This window comes from Pimephales promelas, chromosome 19 (genome assembly GCF_988280905.1).
Source record: "Pimephales promelas chromosome 19, fPimPro1.hap1.1, whole genome shotgun sequence".
Classification (NCBI taxonomy): Eukaryota; Metazoa; Chordata; class Actinopteri; order Cypriniformes; family Leuciscidae; genus Pimephales; species Pimephales promelas.
Genome location: NC_142787.1, coordinates 11856185 through 11877449, shown reverse-complemented (window position 1 = coordinate 11877449; position 21265 = coordinate 11856185). Strand labels below are relative to the sequence as shown.

Sequence of the window (21265 nt, the reverse complement as noted above, 5' to 3'; positions counted from 1 at the left end):
ATCATAAAAGTGCTTCACACGGCTCGGGGGGTTAATAAAGGCCTTTTGAAGAGAAGTGTTGAGATTGTGTAAAAAAAAAAAAAACGTTCATATTTATTTAACACAAATTCTACGCCAAAAAGCAGTTACACCTTACACCTAAAGCGCAACTTAAAGGGTAAGTTCACCCAAAAATGAAAATTAAGTCATTAATTACTCACCCCCATGCTGTACCAACCCCGTAAGACCTTCGTTCATCTTCGGAACACAAATAAAGATATTTTTGATTGAATCTGAGAGCTGGATCAGTCCTACATAGAATGCCTAAGGGACTGGCCCTTGACGGCCCATCAAGTAATTAAAGAAAAGGTTTAAATATTCCATGTGCCTACAGTGGCTCAATTATAAGTTTATCAAGCGTCGAGAATACTTTTTGTGCGAAAAAAAACATAAATAACGGCTTTATTCGACTATTTTTCATTTTTGGGTGAAGCATCCCTTTAATGTCAAGTTACTTTTAGGTCCAGTCATCTGTCACACAATTAATGTCAACTGACATCAAGATGTAAATTTTCCTATGCTGGACATAGCTTTTGCTTTTGGCCACTACTATATATTAGTTTAAATTCAGTGTTGACTTCTGAACCTCAGTGCATGTTTTTGTTGTGTTTTGTCCTGATCATGTGTGCTAAAATCCCAAGGTTGTTTCCCATGTCACACAGTAATCTACAGGTAAGTAACATGAGCCCACCAAACAGGTCTAGCCTGAACCCCCAAAAAAAAATAAAAAGAAAAGAAAAAACACAGCATGGGAATCTTCATTATTAAATAAGCTGTCTTTCCGTGAAGGAAAAGGACCAAGACAATTCAAATATTAAAATGAACATCCTTCAGATTAGTGTGGCATTTCAGATGCCCTGGTGGAGATTCCATCATACAAGTAAATCTGATCTGAACGAGATGGAAAACCCAAATAATCAAAATCATAGCATGATGATGCCATTCAATTGATCTGCTACCGGCAGGAAGTTAAATCACATCCAAAAAAAATTCCAGTTAAAGGAGATCCAGAATGCCCTGGATTACGTGAGAACCTATGCTAATGAAATGAGATGGTTTGTTATAATTTCACTTTGAGCAATTATTAACAAAATCCCCCAATATTCTTTACAGTCACAAGGTGCTTTGTCGAAGTCAAACACACAAGCAGTTTTACAGTAATGCAAGTCATGAGATATTTTCTTATACTTATTATTAAACTTTAAATGAATAATTCAACCAAAATATATTTTACTCACCCTCTTGTCTGACTTATTTAAAACATAATGCATTATACTATATACTTACGGTTAGTTAATGTGTCAACTAACAATGAGCAGTAATCTTTGTTAATGTTAGCTAATAAAAGTGCAACTGTTTATTGTTTCATTTAAGCAAAGGTCCATTAAATAATATTAACTTGTGTGTAATCTGTTAGTAAATGTTGAAATTAACAGATTAATAAATGCTTTAGATTTTGTTTTCATTGTTAGTGGAGCCTTATATTAGTGTAAGTCTTTTTTGTCATTTTGAAGTTTTTTTTAGACTCAGTCCTCATTTACTTTTACAGAAAAGAAAGGAAGGAAGGAAGAGTCATGAAATATTACATTTACGGTCAGTAAATGATGGCAGATCTTCATTTCAAGGGCATTATCGAGGTGAAGACTTACCAGATATATATATATATATATATATATATATATATATATATATATATATATAGTATATATATATATATATATATATATACTGTATATATATATATATAAAGAGGATTCTTGGAAAATGATACTAAATTTATTTCAAGTCTCTGCATGCAGGACAAAATGAAACTGATGGACAACTCCTGAAACACCCCTCTATCTATCTATCTATCTATCTATCTATCTATCTATCTATCTATCTATCTATCTATCTATCTATCTATCTATCTATCTATCTATCTATCTATCTATCTATCTATCTATCTATCTATCTATCTATCTCACTTCCTTGTCAACAGTAGCTATTCCGTTTTTTATAGAATTGTTTCACGTAGGAAATGAGACTATGATATCAGCGAATCTACATGTTCATTCCAGTGATGATTTACCGGATTCCGCGATGATTTATCGGTCCTGTCATTGCGTTCTCAGAATCCGTGAATGAAGACTGAAGAGAAGGCAAACTGAATTCATGATGATGTTTTTCTACGAGCACAAATTTTCTGAAACTTGGCCAATGAATAGCGAAAGTGGGAGGAACCGAGGACGCGCTTGAGAAACCGCCCTTTACCACAGTATAAGAAGGCTTTTAGCAGATCCTCTCCACAAACCCGCAGTAACACAAACAGTGAGCCACAGGATACAGGCTTCTGCTCATGCGAGACATTCATCATTAGTAAGTAAGTAAGCAAGCAATTTCGTGAATATATAATACACACAATATAGGCTACAGTAACCTGATCTCTACTAATGAATATAGTGTAAATAAAATGATCATGATTTGGAGTTTTTTATTTTAATATACTGGGCTATTTTATATTTAATTTGTCATTTTAAGTCATACATTTTAAGCTGTTGTTTACAGTGTGTAATAACCATATTCAACATCCAATTTAACATCCAAGGTGGTTTTGCTGCAAACTATTTCTGCAGTATGATGCACTGAAAAGGCAAGTTTTGTGCACAAGGAAAAGTGTCATGGAATTGCCATAGTGGTAGGCTAGTATGTTTAATAATTACATCCATGGGCCAGTTGCATAAAATGCTTGGACTAATGTTCAGTAATCATTTTTAAGACAAATCATAACCTTTTAAAGTCATCAACTGCTAGTTGGTCAGAATAATTCTCAAGACAGTCTTGACTGTTTATGCAACTGCCACCAGTTTCTTATTTATTTTTAAGGCTTTTATACAGTTAAATATCATTGTTTTGATACCTGTCATGACATACAGATGGAAATCCTCCCCTGTAATCTCTGTACAATGATATGCAGTAGTCTATGGTCTTTAAAAAGGGTTAAATGGACCCAGCACTGTGAAGAATGTCTTGCTTCTACATTGTTATTTTAGCTACGGGACTGAACATGTTTAAGCCTGAGCTTTTTCCATTGTCTCATAAAGCTAGAGACCACCTAAAAAGTACCCTTATAGTAGATGTGCTACCATAGTAGTAATGTTTTGTTAAATTTATATTTATTAATTTCCCAATTTTATTAATTAATTAATTCATTTTTAATTATTTAGAAATGTGTCATAGAAAAACCATCGCCCGGTTTCACAGACAAAGCTTTAGCTAGTCTCAGACTAAAATGTTTGAGCTGTTTTAACTGAAAGCAACTTGCACTGATATGTCTTTAAATAAGTCACTGCCATTGTTTTGTCACCAGATGCACACTAATGTTTTTTTCTAAAGCACTTTTATAAAAGCTACATAAATGTCTGATTTAAACTAAAGCCAAATGCCGTACCCTGACGCGCACCTCCCCCAAAAATGTAACTACAACTTCAAGATCTGTGATTGGTCGGATTTGCAGCATCGCGTTTCCTTCTAGGCCGCCATTTTGAATTTGAAAATCAGAAGTACACTGATGTACAATAAATGGCTGCACACGACGAACCTACTGGCCAACAATATCTGAAATGCATTTCCACGTCCATGTCTCTCAAGGAGCTGGACAAGCACAGAAAATTCTCCCTCTTTTTGCCTCAACCGGTTTATGGGTCGTACGTATCATCTCCTCCGAAGCCTACTCTCATTTCTGCATATTAGTTTTTGTAATTTCATGAAAAGTAACTGTTTTTCAACATCGACAGCTCCAACTCACACAAATACACTCAGTTTCAGCCGCCATTGTTTGTATCAGCGAAACTCGACACGGTGGAACATCGAAACCCTAACGTCAACTAGTGTTACAGTGGGGTAATTACAGAGCAACCCGAACAGAACGCAGAAGTATAAATGCCCACGGCGGTGTCGGCTACAGTGTACAGAAGTATAAATTGGCCTTAACACCTATAATCCTGCTTTAATCCAAGCCCTGTCTATGAAACCAGGCCCGTGTTTTTGACATGGTATTCTTTGCAGTACCTTATGTTTAAATATGTTAAATATGTTTTATGTGAGTTTTTATATAAAAAAAAAAAAAAAATAGTGGCATATTCTTCTAAGATTTCACCATCACTGATCTTAAAATTACTCCTAGTATTCCTAAAGACTGATTTTAGCTGGGTAGTTTACACTTCTGTTTAAGAGTTAAGCATTTCTCTACAAGTATGAATTTCCTCATTCAGGCTAAAAAGTAAATAATCTTTAGAAAACCCATCTTTTTAATTGGATAGAAAATGTTTGTGGCAGATTAGGAAACTGGTTTCCCAAAGGTTGTTGGTTGAAACTCCAAAAATTAAAAAGGGGATTTACTAGGGTAAGTAACGTTTTTTTGCCAACCAATTAACCTTGGGTTGCCCTGTAGCATTACTCATACTCTCGCTGTTTTTAACTTTGAGTGAGTTTATCAGTGTGGGTGTTGTTGTTGTTGTTTTACTCACTATCTAACAAGTTTTTCACAGTGATGTAAACTCAAGTAACCTGGGGAATCCAAATTAAATGTTCAACAAATGTTCAACAATTCAACTTATGTTCACAGTCAAACAGGAAATGATCACCAGCATCAGAATGAAGAGTTTGATAACGCCACCATTTCTCTCAGTCTTACTATGACTGTGTGAATATAGAGGTGATACGTCTATTTATAATCCACACTTGCTTTCCTGAAGGTGCTTTTTGCGAACTACTTAGAAATGTAGAATAGAGTTGACTCAAGTCACTGGTCAGGTCGTCTAATGAGTGTAGGAAGGAACGATTTTTATGCATTAATTGCTAATGAATTTTACAAACAATAACAAAGAAACGACAAGTAACACAATTAAACGTGATATAAGTGTATGTCATATATCAGTCTATCTGAAGTACATTTTGAACATTTTCTGTTCTCAACACATGACAGTGGGAACACTTTACAATAAGGTTCATTAGTTAACTTAGTTAGCATGAACTAAAAAGGAGCATTTATTAATTTTAGTTAATATTAATTTCGACATTTATTAATACGTTAATAAAATCAAAGGTTGTATTAGGTAACGTTAGTTAATGCAATGTGAACGACAGTAACATAATCAATGAACAGGTGTATTTTTATTAACTAATCAACCTTATTGTGTAAAGTGTCACCATGAAAGCTTTGCTATGGTGTCCGTTATGGAAATTGAGTAATGTGTGTAAGAATTACTGATAAGCTTCGTGTTGAAAGAGATCGTCCTTTCCGAGGAAGAACGGTCACTGTATTTCTAAGATAATCTACCTGGGGCTCTAGGTTTTGTCCCACATGTAAATCAGTTAATGTGCTGAATCATCCAGTCACACGGTCGAGCCACTGATCTGACTCACATGAGGTCATGTGACAAATCAACAACAAAAACAAAACTGCTTTGTAACTGTTATTAATGCAGACTCCATTGGTTCAGTCAGTGCTGTTTTTACAGTAAATCAAGAAGTGAATCGTTACTGAATCATTGTGGGTCATGACATCAGTGACCAGTTCTGCTCATAGTCACACGCACAAACTCTTCATAACAGGCTTCAGATCAGGATTGTGTGTGATATCAGACTGATGTGTTGTCTTTGCCTGCAGGAGTCAATGAGGGGAACGCTGGTGCTCATATTCCAGGCTCTGCTATGGCCTGCCATCTCAGTTTCAGGTATGATTATTAATATGCATTGCACATATCTTTTGGTTTTAAATGATAAACGATGAATCTAGGAACTGCTAATACGAGAAACTGTTTATGTGGTTTCTCCCAGAAATGAATGTAGCAAATTAAGCTTTTCAAACTGAAAAGCTTTACAGAAGAGTGACAACCCAGATAGCAAACTGACATTGAATCAAAGTGGAAACATGACATCGAAACAACGTTGATCTGACATTGTTTTGCTCATCGAATTAACGTTGAACCAACGTCAGACGCGTCATTCTTTCAAAACTAGCGGAAAATCAACTTGAAATCAACGTTGTTTCAACGTTATGAAAGCAAACCAATTTTCGATTTTTATTTAGCTTTGAAGAATGCCGCGTCTGACGTTGGTTCAACGTTAATTCGATGAGCAAAATCAACGTTGTTTTGATGTCATTAGAGACGTCGTTTCCGCGTTGATTCAATGTCAGTTTGCTGTTTGGGAAACTGCTTAGATTTGTCAGGATAGATCTCATAAAATGACCTGAGCTGCTATTCACATTTACTCTAGCTTCATTATTATAATCTTACTGATGATGATGACTATAGTAGGCTAACTCATTTAAAATAAAGTTGATAAAACACAACTGAGAACTGCACTACATCTCATGAGCCGTGAAAGTGCAACATCTGAGCCTTTGAGCATTTGAGCCTTTTTTTTACACTTTCTTCCGTGTAATTTTGCTGAAAAAGCTCTGCAAAGTTACAAAGAGTTCTTCTCCATATCAGTGTCACTGTTTCTGAACTCCCTAAATATTGTAGTCTTGAGTTTCTTTCATATTCCTCATTTGAATAATTAATACGCAGAATAAAGGGACGGGGCCTGGTTGAGTTAGTTAGTAGTGTGTTAAACCGGCTGTAAAGGGGCGGGACATTTCCCAAACACACTCAAAGCGCTCGACCAATCACAACACACTGCTCCAGCCGACCAATCAGAGCACAGTGTGCTTTTCAGAAGGAGGGGTTTCATAGAGACAGGAACTAAACAGAACATTACTGGCAGATTGGGAAAAGAGGAGCTGCAGCAACGGAGTGCCGAAGTTATGACGTCACTTTGTACTCCCGGTTCCCTCGCCCATAAGTCTATGGGATTTTTGAATGGGTTTTTGCTAAATCGCCTGATATAAGGTCTGTGGTTAACAAAGCCTCTAAATATTTTCACGTTTTGATCTATGACATAAAACACACCAGTTATAACCTGCTTGTGTTTTATTAAACTTTATCGTGTCTGATTGTGTTTTTTAAAACTTTATACAGACTTTAAATAGTATACATTTTGGATTAACTTGTTAAGATTATCTTGATAGACAAACGTGTAAGAGTCAAAACTCTTTGTTGAACACAGATCTTATTTTTTGCGATTTTTCAAAAGTCTATGGGGAAAATGCATAGCTTTTCGATCGAGGGAACCCATGCGCCGCTAGCTGCCGAGTTGTCCTACAAAGTGACTTCATCACTTTGGCACTCTATGGAGATTATGGGACAAATAATGTGTATTTTTGAACATACAAGCATGAAAACATTCTAGTAGAGCCCAGAAATAAAATCAAGACTTCGAAAAAGGGCATAATATATCCCCTTTTTAAAAAAAATGTTTTCATCCTGCCTTCCTCTAGGCCTGTTTACTGTGAATGTACAGAAGAGCTCTTACGAGGCAGAGCTGCACGGGGACGTCGAGCTGGTGTGTGTGTTCTCCGCGGTTAAACAACCCTCAAACCTCACCGTCATATGGACCCGCATCAACCCGAAGCCAGATGTGGACGTGTATCGGCTCGAGAAAGGCAGAGAAAACCAAATTTACACCAATGATGCGTTCAAAAAGCGGGCGCAGCTCATCCAAGAACAGCTGAAGGAAAACCGAGCGGTTTTACACTTGAAAAAGCTCCAGATAAAAGATTCGGGAACATACCGGTGTATCGTAAAAGAGGGAGATGAGGGAGACTACAAGCAAGTCACGCTCAATGTTACAGGTGCTTTACTAACAAGAAAACAACTTCATAAAAGTCACATTTGATTGCTGACAACATTAAGGTGTCAGGTGATTGGTTTGCAGTTTAATTAACTGCTGCAATGCATTATGGGACTCCTAATAGGACTCTTTCTTCTGCTGACACACTAGCTACAGTACTTGTATTGAATTCTAAATCACAATTTTTTTATTCACATATTAAATAGCAATGAATTCGGTTTACTTATGCTGCATTCATTTATATATATGCTGCACATTTTGGCAAATGTAGAATTTGTTTTGGTTGAGTTGTTCAATGCATACAGTAAATTTGTAAACACTGTATATGCACAATATATACATACATCATACTACAAAAATAGACCTAGTGTAGTTTTCCAAACTTATCCACAATCCTGAACACGTTTTCATGTGCTTCTCCTTAACTTGCACCAGATTGTCTTCCATATAATTTATGTATTACGTTTATGTTTTCCAGCTCCTTATACTCCCATAAAGAAAAGCGTGAGGAAAACGGGTCAGGATGAAGTGGAGCTCTCCTGTGAGTCTCAGGGATTCCCGTCACCTCAGGTTTTCTGGAGCGACGGTCAGAACACAAACCTCACGGAGACGTCCAAAAGCTCAACGCTCCATACAGATGAGGATCTGGTCAAAGTGTTCAGCACGCTGACGGTGAGACGAGATCTCGTGAACAACTACACCTGCTCTTTCCTCAGGAGCGGCGAGGTCCAGCAGACGGCCTCCTTCAGCATCCCAGGTGGGTTCACTACTATAAGGCCCGATAAAAAAAATATTACATTGAGAGATTCTATGTAAATGTTATTATTACTGTTGTTACTACTGGTATACATCTGATTTTGTATATTGATTTTGTTTATTTAAAAAAAAAAATGAAATGTTGCTGAAGTAAGTAAATAAATAAATATTAAACGATAATTATATACGCTGTGTCTGAAATCCCATACTGTCTGAGTAGGTGATACATTTGAATTTAATTCAATTCAACTTTATTTGTATAGCGCTTTTCACAATACATATTGTTTCAAAACAGCTTTACAGAAAGTGCATTTCAGAATTTAATGTAGATTGAAAAAAATCATGTATTAAGTCATGTTAATCATGTATTAATTTAGGGCACAACTTTATTGCCGGCGTTGAGTCGTCTCTTCACAGGCGTTTAGCCATCTGTTTTTACTTTGTGTTTTTGTACATTTACATTGTGACCGTTTAAAAAGTATGATTATATGGATGAAATTTGGACATATTATATTCGCCATGTTGTTTGTGTCATGTGACCTACCAGTGTCATTAGTGTCGCTTCATAAATCCTCTCCCGCAGCCTCATGGGACAGTAAAGTGTCCATTTTAGGCACACTTCAGAATCTCACCAGAAGTAGTAGATCATCCGTATATGTTTTGCCTTTTATCAGTACTGTGAATTCTGACATTCTTTTTTGTCACTCACTGTTTTTCGCCTATATATAGTAGGGTAGTATGCGATTTCGGACGAAGCCAATGATTTATTTTCCAGCTGATGAGCCACATAAACATTATCAGCCAATCAGAATCCATCCTGCTTTAAAGAGCTTGTGTATATGCTTTAAACAAGAACAAATATCTGAAAATGGGGTCTGAGAAAAATCAAGCTTTCTCTTTGAATTTAGTTTATTTTCTGACCCGATTGGCAGCTGTTTGTTTTTGTTTCAAGCATTAGCTCACTTAATTTGTGCCTATTTTTATTCTATTTTCAAAATCATTTTGCTTCTCCAGTAAATGTATGTTGATTTAAGAATGTTTAAATATTTGCAATGGAAAACAGACAAAAATACTTAGTAGGAAAATCAGTTTTTGCGCTGTATCAGGGAAACAAACGCTTGATGCACTTCTGAGAAAGAACTGATCTTTATAAAATGAAAATGTCAAAAGCAGCATCAACCTACAGATGTGAAAGTTGCTGTGTTTTCCATCGCTTATGGCTTGTGTGAGGCAGATTTTCATTGATGTGTTTCTGCGACGAGGGGGCGGAGGAAGACAAACACGCACAGTTTCCGATAAATATGGAGGAGAGCCTTTGTTACCGTGTTTTTCCAGCAGACACAAGAGTCTCATTGTGAAAACGGTTAGAATATAAAGTTTCACCCTTAAGCAAGTGTTAATCTTTCAAAGTCTGAAAGGAAATATCTTCTGTTATGTAACAAAGTTACCCATTATACCACGTCTTTTGCATTCAGTGCATGATCACATTCAGTAGAAGTGTTGATAGATAGGTACTGCGATTAGCTTTAATTTAATTTTTGTTTATTGGCAGAAAAGTATGGCCCATATTGGATGAACCAAATCGAAACATGGTTATTATCATTAATCAAAACTAAAACCATAAAAAAACCTGAATTTATTTCATTACTTGAAATGAACGTATACTGAAAAAAAGTTAAGCAACTTATTTCATGTCAACTAGTTTCCAAGGTAACATTAATAACTATAATAACAAAAAATAAACTTAAATTATATAGAAGTATTTTTTAAAACACAACAAAATTACTAAAACTTTAAATAAAATAAAGATAGAAATATAAGTAAAATAAAATATTTATAAATATATATATATATATAAAGAAAAAGAAAAATAACACTTGATTCAATAGTATTTCAAATACATTGAAGCAACACTGGTTCAAAGCTGTTGTAAAATAGCTTATATATAAAACTACCTTCATTAAATAAAACAAACTTAAACTTGTTAAAATAGTTTATAAGGGAACATTTCTTGTGTTAGTACAAGTTGAAGTACTAAAATAACTAAAAGCAAGTAAACGAAAAGAAAATGAAAATGACAAAAACAAAAGAAAAAGTGTAAAAATAAAAATGAAAATTGAAAATATGAAAATAAAATTAAATGCAAAATATTGACGCTTGTGTGTGTGTGTGTGTGTGTGTGTGTGTATATATATTTAAAACACTTGTTGATAACACTTTGATGATTAATATGTGTCAGTTTCTGTCCCGCTTGAACATCCATCATGATGTTCTTCTGAGAGACAGATATTGAGTGTTAACCGCAGTGTTTCTGGTTTCCACAGATGAAGTCCATCATGAATGTTCAGCTCAGTACGCGTGGATCGGAGCCGTGGTCATCGTGCTGTTAGCCATAACCTTCATCTACGTCATTCTGCGCAGGAGGAGCAACGGTACTTTGATAATAATTTTTTTTACAAAATCATTATATAGCTAGTCTTTGACTTATACCATAGTAATACCATGATGTTTGGGTATTTACCACAGTATTATTGTAAGAGTACCATGTAAATACCACTTTAATCTGTCAAACCACTGATTCTGATCACTGATCACGGTCCATTAAAGCGCGTCAGTTGGCACATGTCGACGTCTCGATCAGATATGGAGAAGTTTTAGGTGGAGCCGCTGTGGATTTGCTTGATTGATTTATAGTTTGTTTATCATGTGAGTCAACCTCATATGATATTAAATACCTTACAGAAGGAATCCCCTGCTGGATCTCTGTCAAGAAAAAGATACTCAGGTTTATAAGCTTACTGCATGAAAAACTCATTAGTCCTTCATGTTCATGCGTTACTACTAGACGCTTTTGAATGACATTTTGTACATGCACAGTTCTAAACATTATGAAACTAAAACATGCAGAAACAGGAATGACCCAGTAAATTACCCTTAACTAACCTCAGCTGTTACTGACCTTGCCAAATTAATATTATCAGTCATGACTTTGGGTTATGTTCATAAAACATATTACTAATATAGTTCTCTGGCATATATCATATGGTGTGCTTACTGTACTTCTTGGACATCACACACTTAATTGCTGTGACATCAATGTAACAGACTCCAGTTATTGTTGCTCTCTGTTACAGTTATTGTTTATTGCTTCGCTTACTAAGAGTTAGCATCATGTGACGTGTAAACAGAGAGTCCTCAGTTTGTTAATCTTCAGTATTTGCAGGAATTACGTTCAGTTTTCATCACAGGTGAATCCCACATCCGTCACTCACGTGCGGAGACACTTCGCCTACCGGTTACTCAACTATCTTTAAAGGGGTCATGAACTGGCTTTTTAAATTTTATTATATTGTTGTCTGAGGTCAACTTGTGACGTTCGCTTGGTTTTTGCACTCAAAAACATCAAAATGAATAAGTAATAGGCTATTTTGTACCCAAGTTCTGATCCTATCTGAAAAACGCACAGAAGACTTGGAAGTAAACGCCCTCTGCTGTGAGTGGTTAACAGTTTTGCATATTATAATGAGTTTCAACTCACCCGTCGATGCACTTGGGGGAAATTGTTTTGAAAACTTCCAATGTTGTAAAATGGCTACCGGAATGATTCGCCCATACATGTTCGACCCAGAGTCCGTGTGTTTTGCGCAATTCCTGTCAGATCCAATATAGACGGCACAGCACCGTTCTTTACTCTTAATCGGTCGGCAAAAAATCCAGTCTTGTTCACAAAACAATCCTCAGTGAAATGAAGCGAACAGAAGACGATGTTTTACCTCATTAGTTGGAACGTCATTAAAAATAAAGTTTATCCATGCAGTCCTATTGGAATCCAGAGGAAGCATATGCAGCGACTGTCTTCATCCACAACCAGGCACAGCACAATATTTTGTATTGCTCGGTAGCTCGAGCCCCTTTGTCATCACGAGGTAGGCCTATGTTATTTAGCTATGCGTGTAATGCGCGAATCAGTGGGCGGGGCTAAACTGGCCGTGTTGAAGTAGGCGTTGATCTTCTTCTGCGGGGGTGGTGTTTTATCCTCTTCGACGTCATAGTTCCCAACTTTGAAAAATGAGTTGTTTGCTGAGGCTGGTGTCAATAAAAGCTTTTATTGGACTAACAAGGACGTTTTCAGTTCTGAAACTTACAGGATATTCTTATAATATGATGACCTCTTAGATGTCAAAAGCTGAAGGAAAATGTTTGATTTCTCAGTTCATCACCCCTTTAAAAAAATGTAAACAAAACATTCATGGAAAGGTTTTAATTGACTTTTTGAAGTGAAATCACAAACACTGAACATATGCTGTTGTTACTCTGTGGTTTATACATTCTGTAGGTTTCCTGACAAAACATATTATTTTCCCATAGTAGCCTAATCCTGACACTGCAAAATATTTGTCCATTTCATGATTATGATCATTATGAGCCGAAACAGAAGTGTGTCAACAGCTTTAAGATATAAAATCATAGCTATGCAAAAATGTTATTTCATATCCTCTTTTAATGTGCAGCCATGGGTGAATTCCAATAAATAATGATAAAATGTTACGTGACATGTTTCTCTATCTATATTCCCAGGTCAGAAAAACAGACGAAATGAATCATCTAAATGTGCTTTACTGTTCCCGCACTCGTCCTCTGCCAACACGGACTGTGAGTTTCTCACATTTACATCATTAGTTTCCCGCACAGTAATTCATTTTGCTTATGATATGAACGTCGCTAAAAAGTGACCGTAAAAGTATACTGTAAAAACAAAACAAGATATTTCCGGATGGACGTTGAGAGCATGCAATACATAATGCATAATGATACATCTATATTTGTTTATCTAAAGTATATCGTATATAAAGTAAATAAAGTTGTATCTAAAGTACATTTTAAAATATGACATATATTATATATTTTTATATATAACTAAATAATATATTTTATATATGATTATATATAAAATATATTATTTATTTATATTTAAAAATTTTAAATTATATTAATCATGCTTATATGTTTTATATTTTATCAATAATATATTAATATATAAAAGTACATTTCGAAATATAGATAAATATTAGAAATTTATCAAATATATCAACTTGACTATACACTCTAAAAATGCTGGGTTATTTCAACCCAAATTTGGATCAAATATTGACAAACTCAGAAACTGGGTTAACATTTTAAACTACATTTTTAACCAAAAGTTTGGGTTTGTCCACACAAATTTGGGTTAAACAACCCAGCATTTTTTTAGAGTGTATATATATATATATATATATATATATATGTGTGTGTGTGTGTGTGTGTGTGTGTGTGTGTGTATATACAGACACACATATAGGCATATATATATATATATATATATATACACTCCAAAAAAATGCTGGGTTGTTTAACCCAAATTTGTGTGGATCTCCATCTCTGAGGCACATAATAAATGTAACATATCAACATGACTTAAAAAATATAAATATATTATCTTTACATAAATGTATATTGATATACTCATGCCTTATTTTCCATTTTTAATCAAAATATATTTATATTGTCCAAAATATATATATTTAAAAACTTAAACTTTTTCAATTTCATTCATCTGTATATAACAACATATATATTTAGATTTAGCATACATTTTAAATATATTTTTGCTGTATGTTTTAAACCTGCAAAAGGCATTTAACTCTTTGTTTGTGTTATTGAACAGTGTTTTTCTTATGTATGAATGTCTCTTTCATTCCCAGCTTTACTGACAGTGAATGAGAACAGACCACAAACATGTCCCATAACCTCAGAAGGTAAAGCTTGTTCTTTATGAATTTATTATGGTTAGGAGTTAATGGTTAAACAGCTGATGCATGTTCAGTTCTGTAGAAACTGGAAATATGTTTAATGTGACTATTACCCTTGAGTTTAATGTGACTACTACCCCCGACTGCTCCAGCACACCGTTTCCTTCTTGTCATCTGTCTCGTTTGCTACTGTAAATAGCTCATAAAAGTGTCTACATCAGATTGTGAAGCACATCTGGAGGCTTCATGTGATCGTAAATTCAGCTGATGTGAGCATTAGTCAGGAAAGTAAAGCTCTTGTGACTCAGTTTGTCTTTGATTTGTGCAGAACCTGCAGAAAACCCTCTGTCTTTGACGCACGTACAAACACAACAGTATTCACAGATCGACACAGACGCGGACGTGGAAAAGAGACTTGAGTCATTTGCACTTTACAGCGAGTGAGTGAGTGATTGGGGAAATCTGAATTTGAACTGCTTAAACAGATAAAGCATTATTCATCTGTTTCTGTTGAATCACAGCATAAAAAAAAAATTCCTTAGAAAAATCGGCAATACTATTCTTAAGGACAAAACACACACACACACTTTGGGACTCTCCATTGGCGTAATGGTTTTTATACTGTCCAAACTGTATATTGTCTCCCTCCTAACCCTTACCCTAGCCTAAACCTGCCCTTCACACACACACACACACTAATCCTACACCTAAACCTACCCATCACACACACACACACCTACCTACCCAACACACACATACAAACACACACACACTAACCGTACACCTAAACCTACGTGGAGACGTAACGCTGAATGATATATATATATATTTATACAGTATATAAAGTGGTATTTATTTATTTTATTTTAATTCATCTATTTGATTTAATCCATCTCTTAAAGGGATAGTTCACCCAAAAATGAAAATTCTGTCAGTAATTATCACCCTCATGTGGTTCCAATCCCGTAAGACTTTCGTTCATCTCGTGTCTCTGTGGGCCTCGAGAGAGTTCTTGTAATGTAACATCGCAGCGCTTCAGTGTTGTTCGTCACACGAAGGCTCACTATTGTCCGACGCTGGTCATGTGTGTGATAAGTGAGACGTACGACACAGAAGTGCTGCGCTGTTATACTACGTGAACTCACTCGAGGCCCACAGAGAAGAAAATTAATAGTTGAATAAAGTCATTATTTTTGTTTGTTTTTTGCACAAAAAGTATTCCTGTCGCTTGATAAACTTGTAGTCACTCAGACTATTTTAACGATGTCTTTAATAACATTTCTGTCTAGTTTCAATCCCTTAAGAAGCCTATTGAGGGGTGATCCAGCTCTCAGATTTAATCAAAAATATCTTCATTTGTGTTCTGAAGATGAACGAAAGTCTTACAGGGTTGGAACAACATGAGGGAGAGTAACTATTAACAGAATTGTCATTTTGGGGTGAACTTGCCCTTTAATGGTTGGTGAGGGTCGAGTAATTGTGTTGATTTTGATTGTTTTGTTTTGAAGAAAAAAAGTAGGTAACACTTTACTTGAAGGGGTGTGCATAAGACTAACATGACACCTTCATAATCATGACATGACACATGTGATGACAACCCGGTCTCATCCCAAGACGTCATATAACTGACGTTTTGGGACGTCTTTTGACCATACGTCAATATTCGCCTTTTTAGGGCCCCCTTAAACGTCGGTAGATGAGGTTATGGGATCCTAACTCTACCCCATACCTAACCCTAACCCGTGACCTAACTGACGTTAAAGGTAAAGCGTCAGTTGTATGACGGCCCGGGATCGCCATCTACCGACGTTTAAGGGGGCCCTAAAAAGGCGGATGTTGACGTATGGTCAAAAGACGTCCCAAAACGTCAGTTATATGACTTTTTGGGATGAGACTGTGTTGGTGATGAATATGAAGGAAGTTTTATGCATGTTTATGACAACTGTCATTAAGTGTCATTCGCTCAATTAAGACATTTTTAATGCAAATGTGACATTGTTTGAGATGTGTTTGTTATGACACCTTGACATAAACCAATACATCATAACTGTCTTTGTCTTGACAACTTGACATTACTAAGACAACACAACCTGTCATAAACATAACATAGCAGATTAATTATCAAACTTTTAAAAAAAAACACCTAGCTTTACCACCTAGTCGTTGGTTTTGACATTGGCTGTCATGAAGCCATTATAATATTTTAATGACTAATTCAATTTGTACCACTGTAGTTGATGTCACGAAAAATATTCATGACACAGTTATAAAGGCCTCATGACAGCCAATGTCAAAACCATCCACATGACAGTTTAACTTAATTTAATGTCAAGTTGTCATGACAAAGACACTGACAGGTTATGCTGTTATGGTTTATATGAAAATGTCATAATTCGCCTTATTCACTTGGCGGCCATTTTGAAAATGGAACGCCGCTGAGGGGTACACTCACCCAGAAGGATGCATGCGACGCAGCAGCACCAGCAATGAAAACTTGCAGTGCGGACCACCAATCATTCCTGTCTGCCCGAATTAACGATGCAAAATGTGAAGCAAAGTGCCAGTGACTGAAACATCCCCCGGGCTGTGTTAATTAAGTGATACAGTACCTGTATCGGAGGTTTTATCCACGACATTGAACGTAAGAATGGACGCCAATTTACCTCAGTTTCTGCAAGCTTGTAGGAAGTTGACTGTGTACTATTAGAATCTATACAAATCCATTACCATCATTATTTTTATTCTTTATGAATCTATACATATATGTAAACTTGTATTGTCACCATAGCAGCTTATCATTGTCAGTGTGTAACAGGATCAGTCCCTGTCAGACCTTAAAATCACTTCTCCTCTTTCCTTTTACATACATGTGAGTGATTTGATTGTTTTACATGCATGTGTGTGTATGTAAGCTACTGAATGTGTATCTATCTAAACAATAAAGTACAATTGTATCTAACATAGTAACTTACACAGTCAACAACTCCATATTACAGCTTAGCTTACTAACGTTAATTACCTCTGGCTGCTGCAAGCTCGCAGAAACTGGCAAGGCGTCCATTCCTACGTTCGTGGATAAAACCTCCGATACAGGTACTGTATCACTTAATTAACACAGCCCGGGGGATGTTTCAGTCACTGGCACTTTGCTTCACATTTTGCATCGTTAATTCGGGCAGACAGGAATGATTGGTGGTCCGCATTGCGAGTTTTCATTGCTGGTGCTGCTGCGTCGCATGCATCCTTCCGGGTGAGTGTACCCCTCAGCGGCGTTCCATTTTCAAAATGGCCGCCAAGTGAATAAGGCGAATAAAGACATCTTAAACAATGTCATATTTGCCTTCAAAATGTCATCATTGAGTGAATGACACTTAATGACAGTTATCATAAACATGCATAAACCCTATTTCATATTCATGACATATGTCATGGTTATGAAGGCGTCTTATGCACACCCCTACAAGTAAAGTGTTACCAAAAAGGGTCTGTTTCCAGTGATCTCCTGAAAAACACAGCACTGGCTGATTGACAGATTAGCACTACACACACACATTACGCATTGATTTCGATGTTAACCAATGTCATCACTTCCTCTCAATTCCAGAGAAGACCAATTGCTAAACATCAGCTCCATCGTTCCCGACAAGAGGCAGGTTATCCTTCTGTTGGGAGAACCAGGCAGCGGGAAAACCACCGTAGCCCAAATCCTGTCGTCCTGCTGGGCTGGGAACGCCTTCAACGCCCCCCCGCTCCATCTGGTACTGCTGGTGGACTGTAGCGGAGCACAAGGAGACCTTTTCCAGCTGCTAAAGTCCAAAGTTCATCACCAAAAACCACTGTTGTCCGACCTCAGAGAGACGCTTCTCGGGCCGGAGGATTGCTTGCTCATCCTGGACGGATATCAAGAGGGAAATAAGGACTTGGATGAAACTTTCGAGGTGTTTCTGAATGAGCGACAGATGTGCAGGGTGTTAGTGACGTCCCGTCCAGGACAGTGTCCATCCCTGGAGAGAACCGTCAGGACAGTGTTGCAACTCAAACAGAGACCGGAAGAGTCTGGTTCATGAGGAAATGGGATACATTTCATATTCGCATTGGCAGTGATCCTGCAATTTTGATGTTATCAATGGATCCGCCCGTCGCTTCTCTGGAATCTTCCCCCTCAGACTTTGGCTGGAGATCAAACTATTTCGTTGTGTTATTGGAAGACCAAGTTCAAGAGAAGAGAAATGAGATCATGATAATAAAATGTTAGACTGTAAAAAGTGGTAACCTACTAATCTTAACACGTGAAATTAATCTTTTCAGTTGATTCTGGGATTTTAAATACAGTTTTTTAATTGAATAAAACCACTTAATTTGTATTTCTGCCTCTTGTCTGGCATTACAGTAATACATGTGGTTAAACCGTTACAGGAATAAAGCACATCTGATATATGCTTTCATCAAAATATAGTTACCAAATAACCATAACTACCGTTTTATCTGACAGATCAAAAGCTGATTGTGCAATAACAACTTCTCTGTAAGTCCATCAAACTTTCTGTGACAACAGTTGCACGTGTATTTTGTTTATATATGTATAGAGAGAATGAGAGTTATTTTTTATACTTACATATTTTTTATAGTTTCATTTATTGATGTAAAATGTCATGATTTTGATAAAAGAAATGAGTGAAAACTGTAGTTTATACTCTTTCAGAAGCTTTTTTTGGGGGTCCATGCACAGCCTTCACAGAACGCTTTATCACTCACACACACAGCGTTGTTTGTTTCACTTTCATTATGCTCCGATTCTCAACAAGATTACTTCCATTTCTGAGAAAGTAAACTCCGCTTTAACTGGCAACGGCTAAAAAGGGAAGTGCATGTTTTCCCGCAAGGGGAGGCAGTAAAAAATGCCTGAATGTCATCTGGATGTACTTTATCAGTATTGTGCAGGATGCAACAGTTTAAACTATTGACAGCACTAAAGAAGAACTGAATGCTGGAGTTCAGTTAAGTAACATTTAAAGCTTTGTGTAACAGCAAAAACAGACAGGGAAAACCCAGCTACAAAAAAAGAAACATTGATTCTAATGAATGCTAAAATTACCTATACATCTGAGATTGAGACTAGTAATGCATAAACACCTAAAGGATTATTAGGAACACCATACTAATACCGTGTCTGACCTCCATTCACCTTCAGAACTGCCTTAATTCTACGTGCCATTGATTCAACAAGGTGATGAAAGCATTCTTTAGAAATGTTGGCCCATTGTCACGGTATACAGATACGAACACAAGCGCAGAAAACATGTATTTAGTAAACAGTCAGAAAACAAAGACCCACGAGAGGGCAAATGAATGTCGACAAGACTAGACTAATAAACTTGACAATGAAATGAGACTAGAACTAACAAATAGGATAGAAACTCTGATCCTAGGAATAAACAGCTCACAGGACAGGATACAAAATGAACAAGCGCCGAGTAACAAACACAAGGACTTTAAATAAGTGACATCATTACAAGGGCACAGGTGACACAGATGTACAATCAAGACTAACGAGGGGAACAAGGGGGCGTGGTAAAGTACACATGACAACGCAAACACATGCCGAAACCACAGGCCATGTGTTTGCACACACAACATGACAAATCCTGACATAACCCCCTTCTTAAGGAGCGGCTACCAGACGCTCCACATGAGACATAACAGACTGCAACTCAGAAACAAATCAACAAAACATAACTACTAACAACAATGGCAAACAAGAGTACATAATAACGGGATTTTGGGGCGACTCAACAAAAAAAAGAGTTCATCGGTTGGGGTCCAGAGTGGATGGGTGAAAAAACAGTCCTAGACTCGACGGCGAGGGTTGAGGGCAAGGAAACCGAACAGGTCTAGGTGGAGGCCACTGATCTATATAATGACTGGATAGCTCATGACGTTCTAAAGTGAAGCCACCGGAAGTGTCCGAGCGGCCATCTTACGATTCCCTTCCAGCAGAGGGCTCCAATGGCCGTTATACAGAGATAGTAGCTCCGACGGCACTTTTAAGATGATGACCCTCTGTGCATAAACAAGTGTAGCCTGCTCTTCTATCAGCTTGAATCAGCCAGCCCATTCTCCTCTGACCTCTAGCATCAACAAGTCATTTTCGTCCACAGGACTGACGCATACCGGATGTGTTTCCCTTTTCACACCATTCTTTGTAAACCCTAGAAATGGTTGTGTGTGAAAATCCCAGTAACTGAGCAGATTTTGAAATACTCAGACCGGCCTGTCTGGCACCAACAACCATGCCACGCTTAAAACTGCTTAAAATCACCTTTCTTTCCCATTCTGACATTCAGTTTGGAGTTCAGGAGATTTTCTTGACCAGGACCACACCCCATAAAACCCAGGAGACGTGTGTGTCATGTTCTTTAAATGTCCGCCTGGAAACAAAACTGTTGCCAAAATCAACGTGGAAACGACGTCTCTCATGACATTGAAACAACGTTGATTTTGCTCATCGAATTAACGTTGAACCAACGTCAGACGCGGCATTCTTCAAAGCTAAATGAAAATCGAAAATTGGTTTGCTTTCATAACGTTGAAACAACGCGTTGATTTCAAGTTGATTTTCCGCTAGTTTTGAAAGAATGACGCGTCTGACGTTGGTTCAACGTTAATTCGATGAGCAAAACAATGTCAGATCAACGTTGTTTCGATGTCATATTTCCACGTTGATTCAATGTCAGTTTGCTATCTGGGTACGCTTTACACTTAACCCAACTTTGGGTAAAATATGGACAACCCCAGCCATTGGTTTAAATTTTTTAATTTTAACCCAACGTTTGGGTTTGTCCATATTTGACCCAAAGTTGGGTTAAAACAACCCAGCATTTTTAGAGTGTACGTTTTCATTCCCCTAAGCGTGATGCAGAAACAAAACAAACACTGATTGGTTGCTTTATGTCAGTCAGACG

General features: G+C 36.9%; 1 protein-coding gene across 2 annotated transcripts; it reads left to right on the top strand.

Annotated features, from left to right (window-relative positions):
- The first annotated feature begins 2271 nt into the window (after positions 1-2271).
- LOC120479987 (selection and upkeep of intraepithelial T-cells protein 1) lies at positions 2272-18989 on the top strand. Of its 2 annotated transcripts, none has more exons than XM_089124061.1 (9): positions 2272-2401; positions 5690-5756; positions 7406-7759; positions 8237-8515; positions 10839-10946; positions 13093-13167; positions 14256-14309; positions 14632-14743; positions 17908-18989. In XM_089124061.1, the coding sequence occupies exons 2-9, from the start codon at positions 5696-5698 to the stop codon at positions 18368-18370; spliced, it is 1506 nt and encodes a 501-aa protein (XP_088980187.1). In that variant the 5' UTR covers positions 2272-2401; positions 5690-5695; the 3' UTR covers positions 18371-18989. The 2 variants fall into 2 exon arrangements, with proteins under 2 accessions (XP_088980187.1, XP_039528802.2); XM_039672868.2 differs by having other exon boundaries at positions 2328-2397.
- The last annotated feature ends 2276 nt before the right edge of the window (positions 18990-21265 follow it).

Bases quoted from the DNA above. Each gene is read 5' to 3' on its own strand.
- LOC120479987 (XM_089124061.1), top strand. From the start codon at position 5,696: ATGAGGGGAACGCTGGTGCTCATATTCCAGGCTCTGCTATGGCCTGCC. The intron at 7,760-8,236 runs GTGCTTTACTAA...TATGTTTTCCAG, and splicing joins AGTCACGCTCAATGTTACAG to CTCCTTATACTCCCATAAAG. The intron at 14,744-17,907 runs GTGAGTGAGTGA...TCTCAATTCCAG, and splicing joins TCATTTGCACTTTACAGCGA to AGAAGACCAATTGCTAAACA.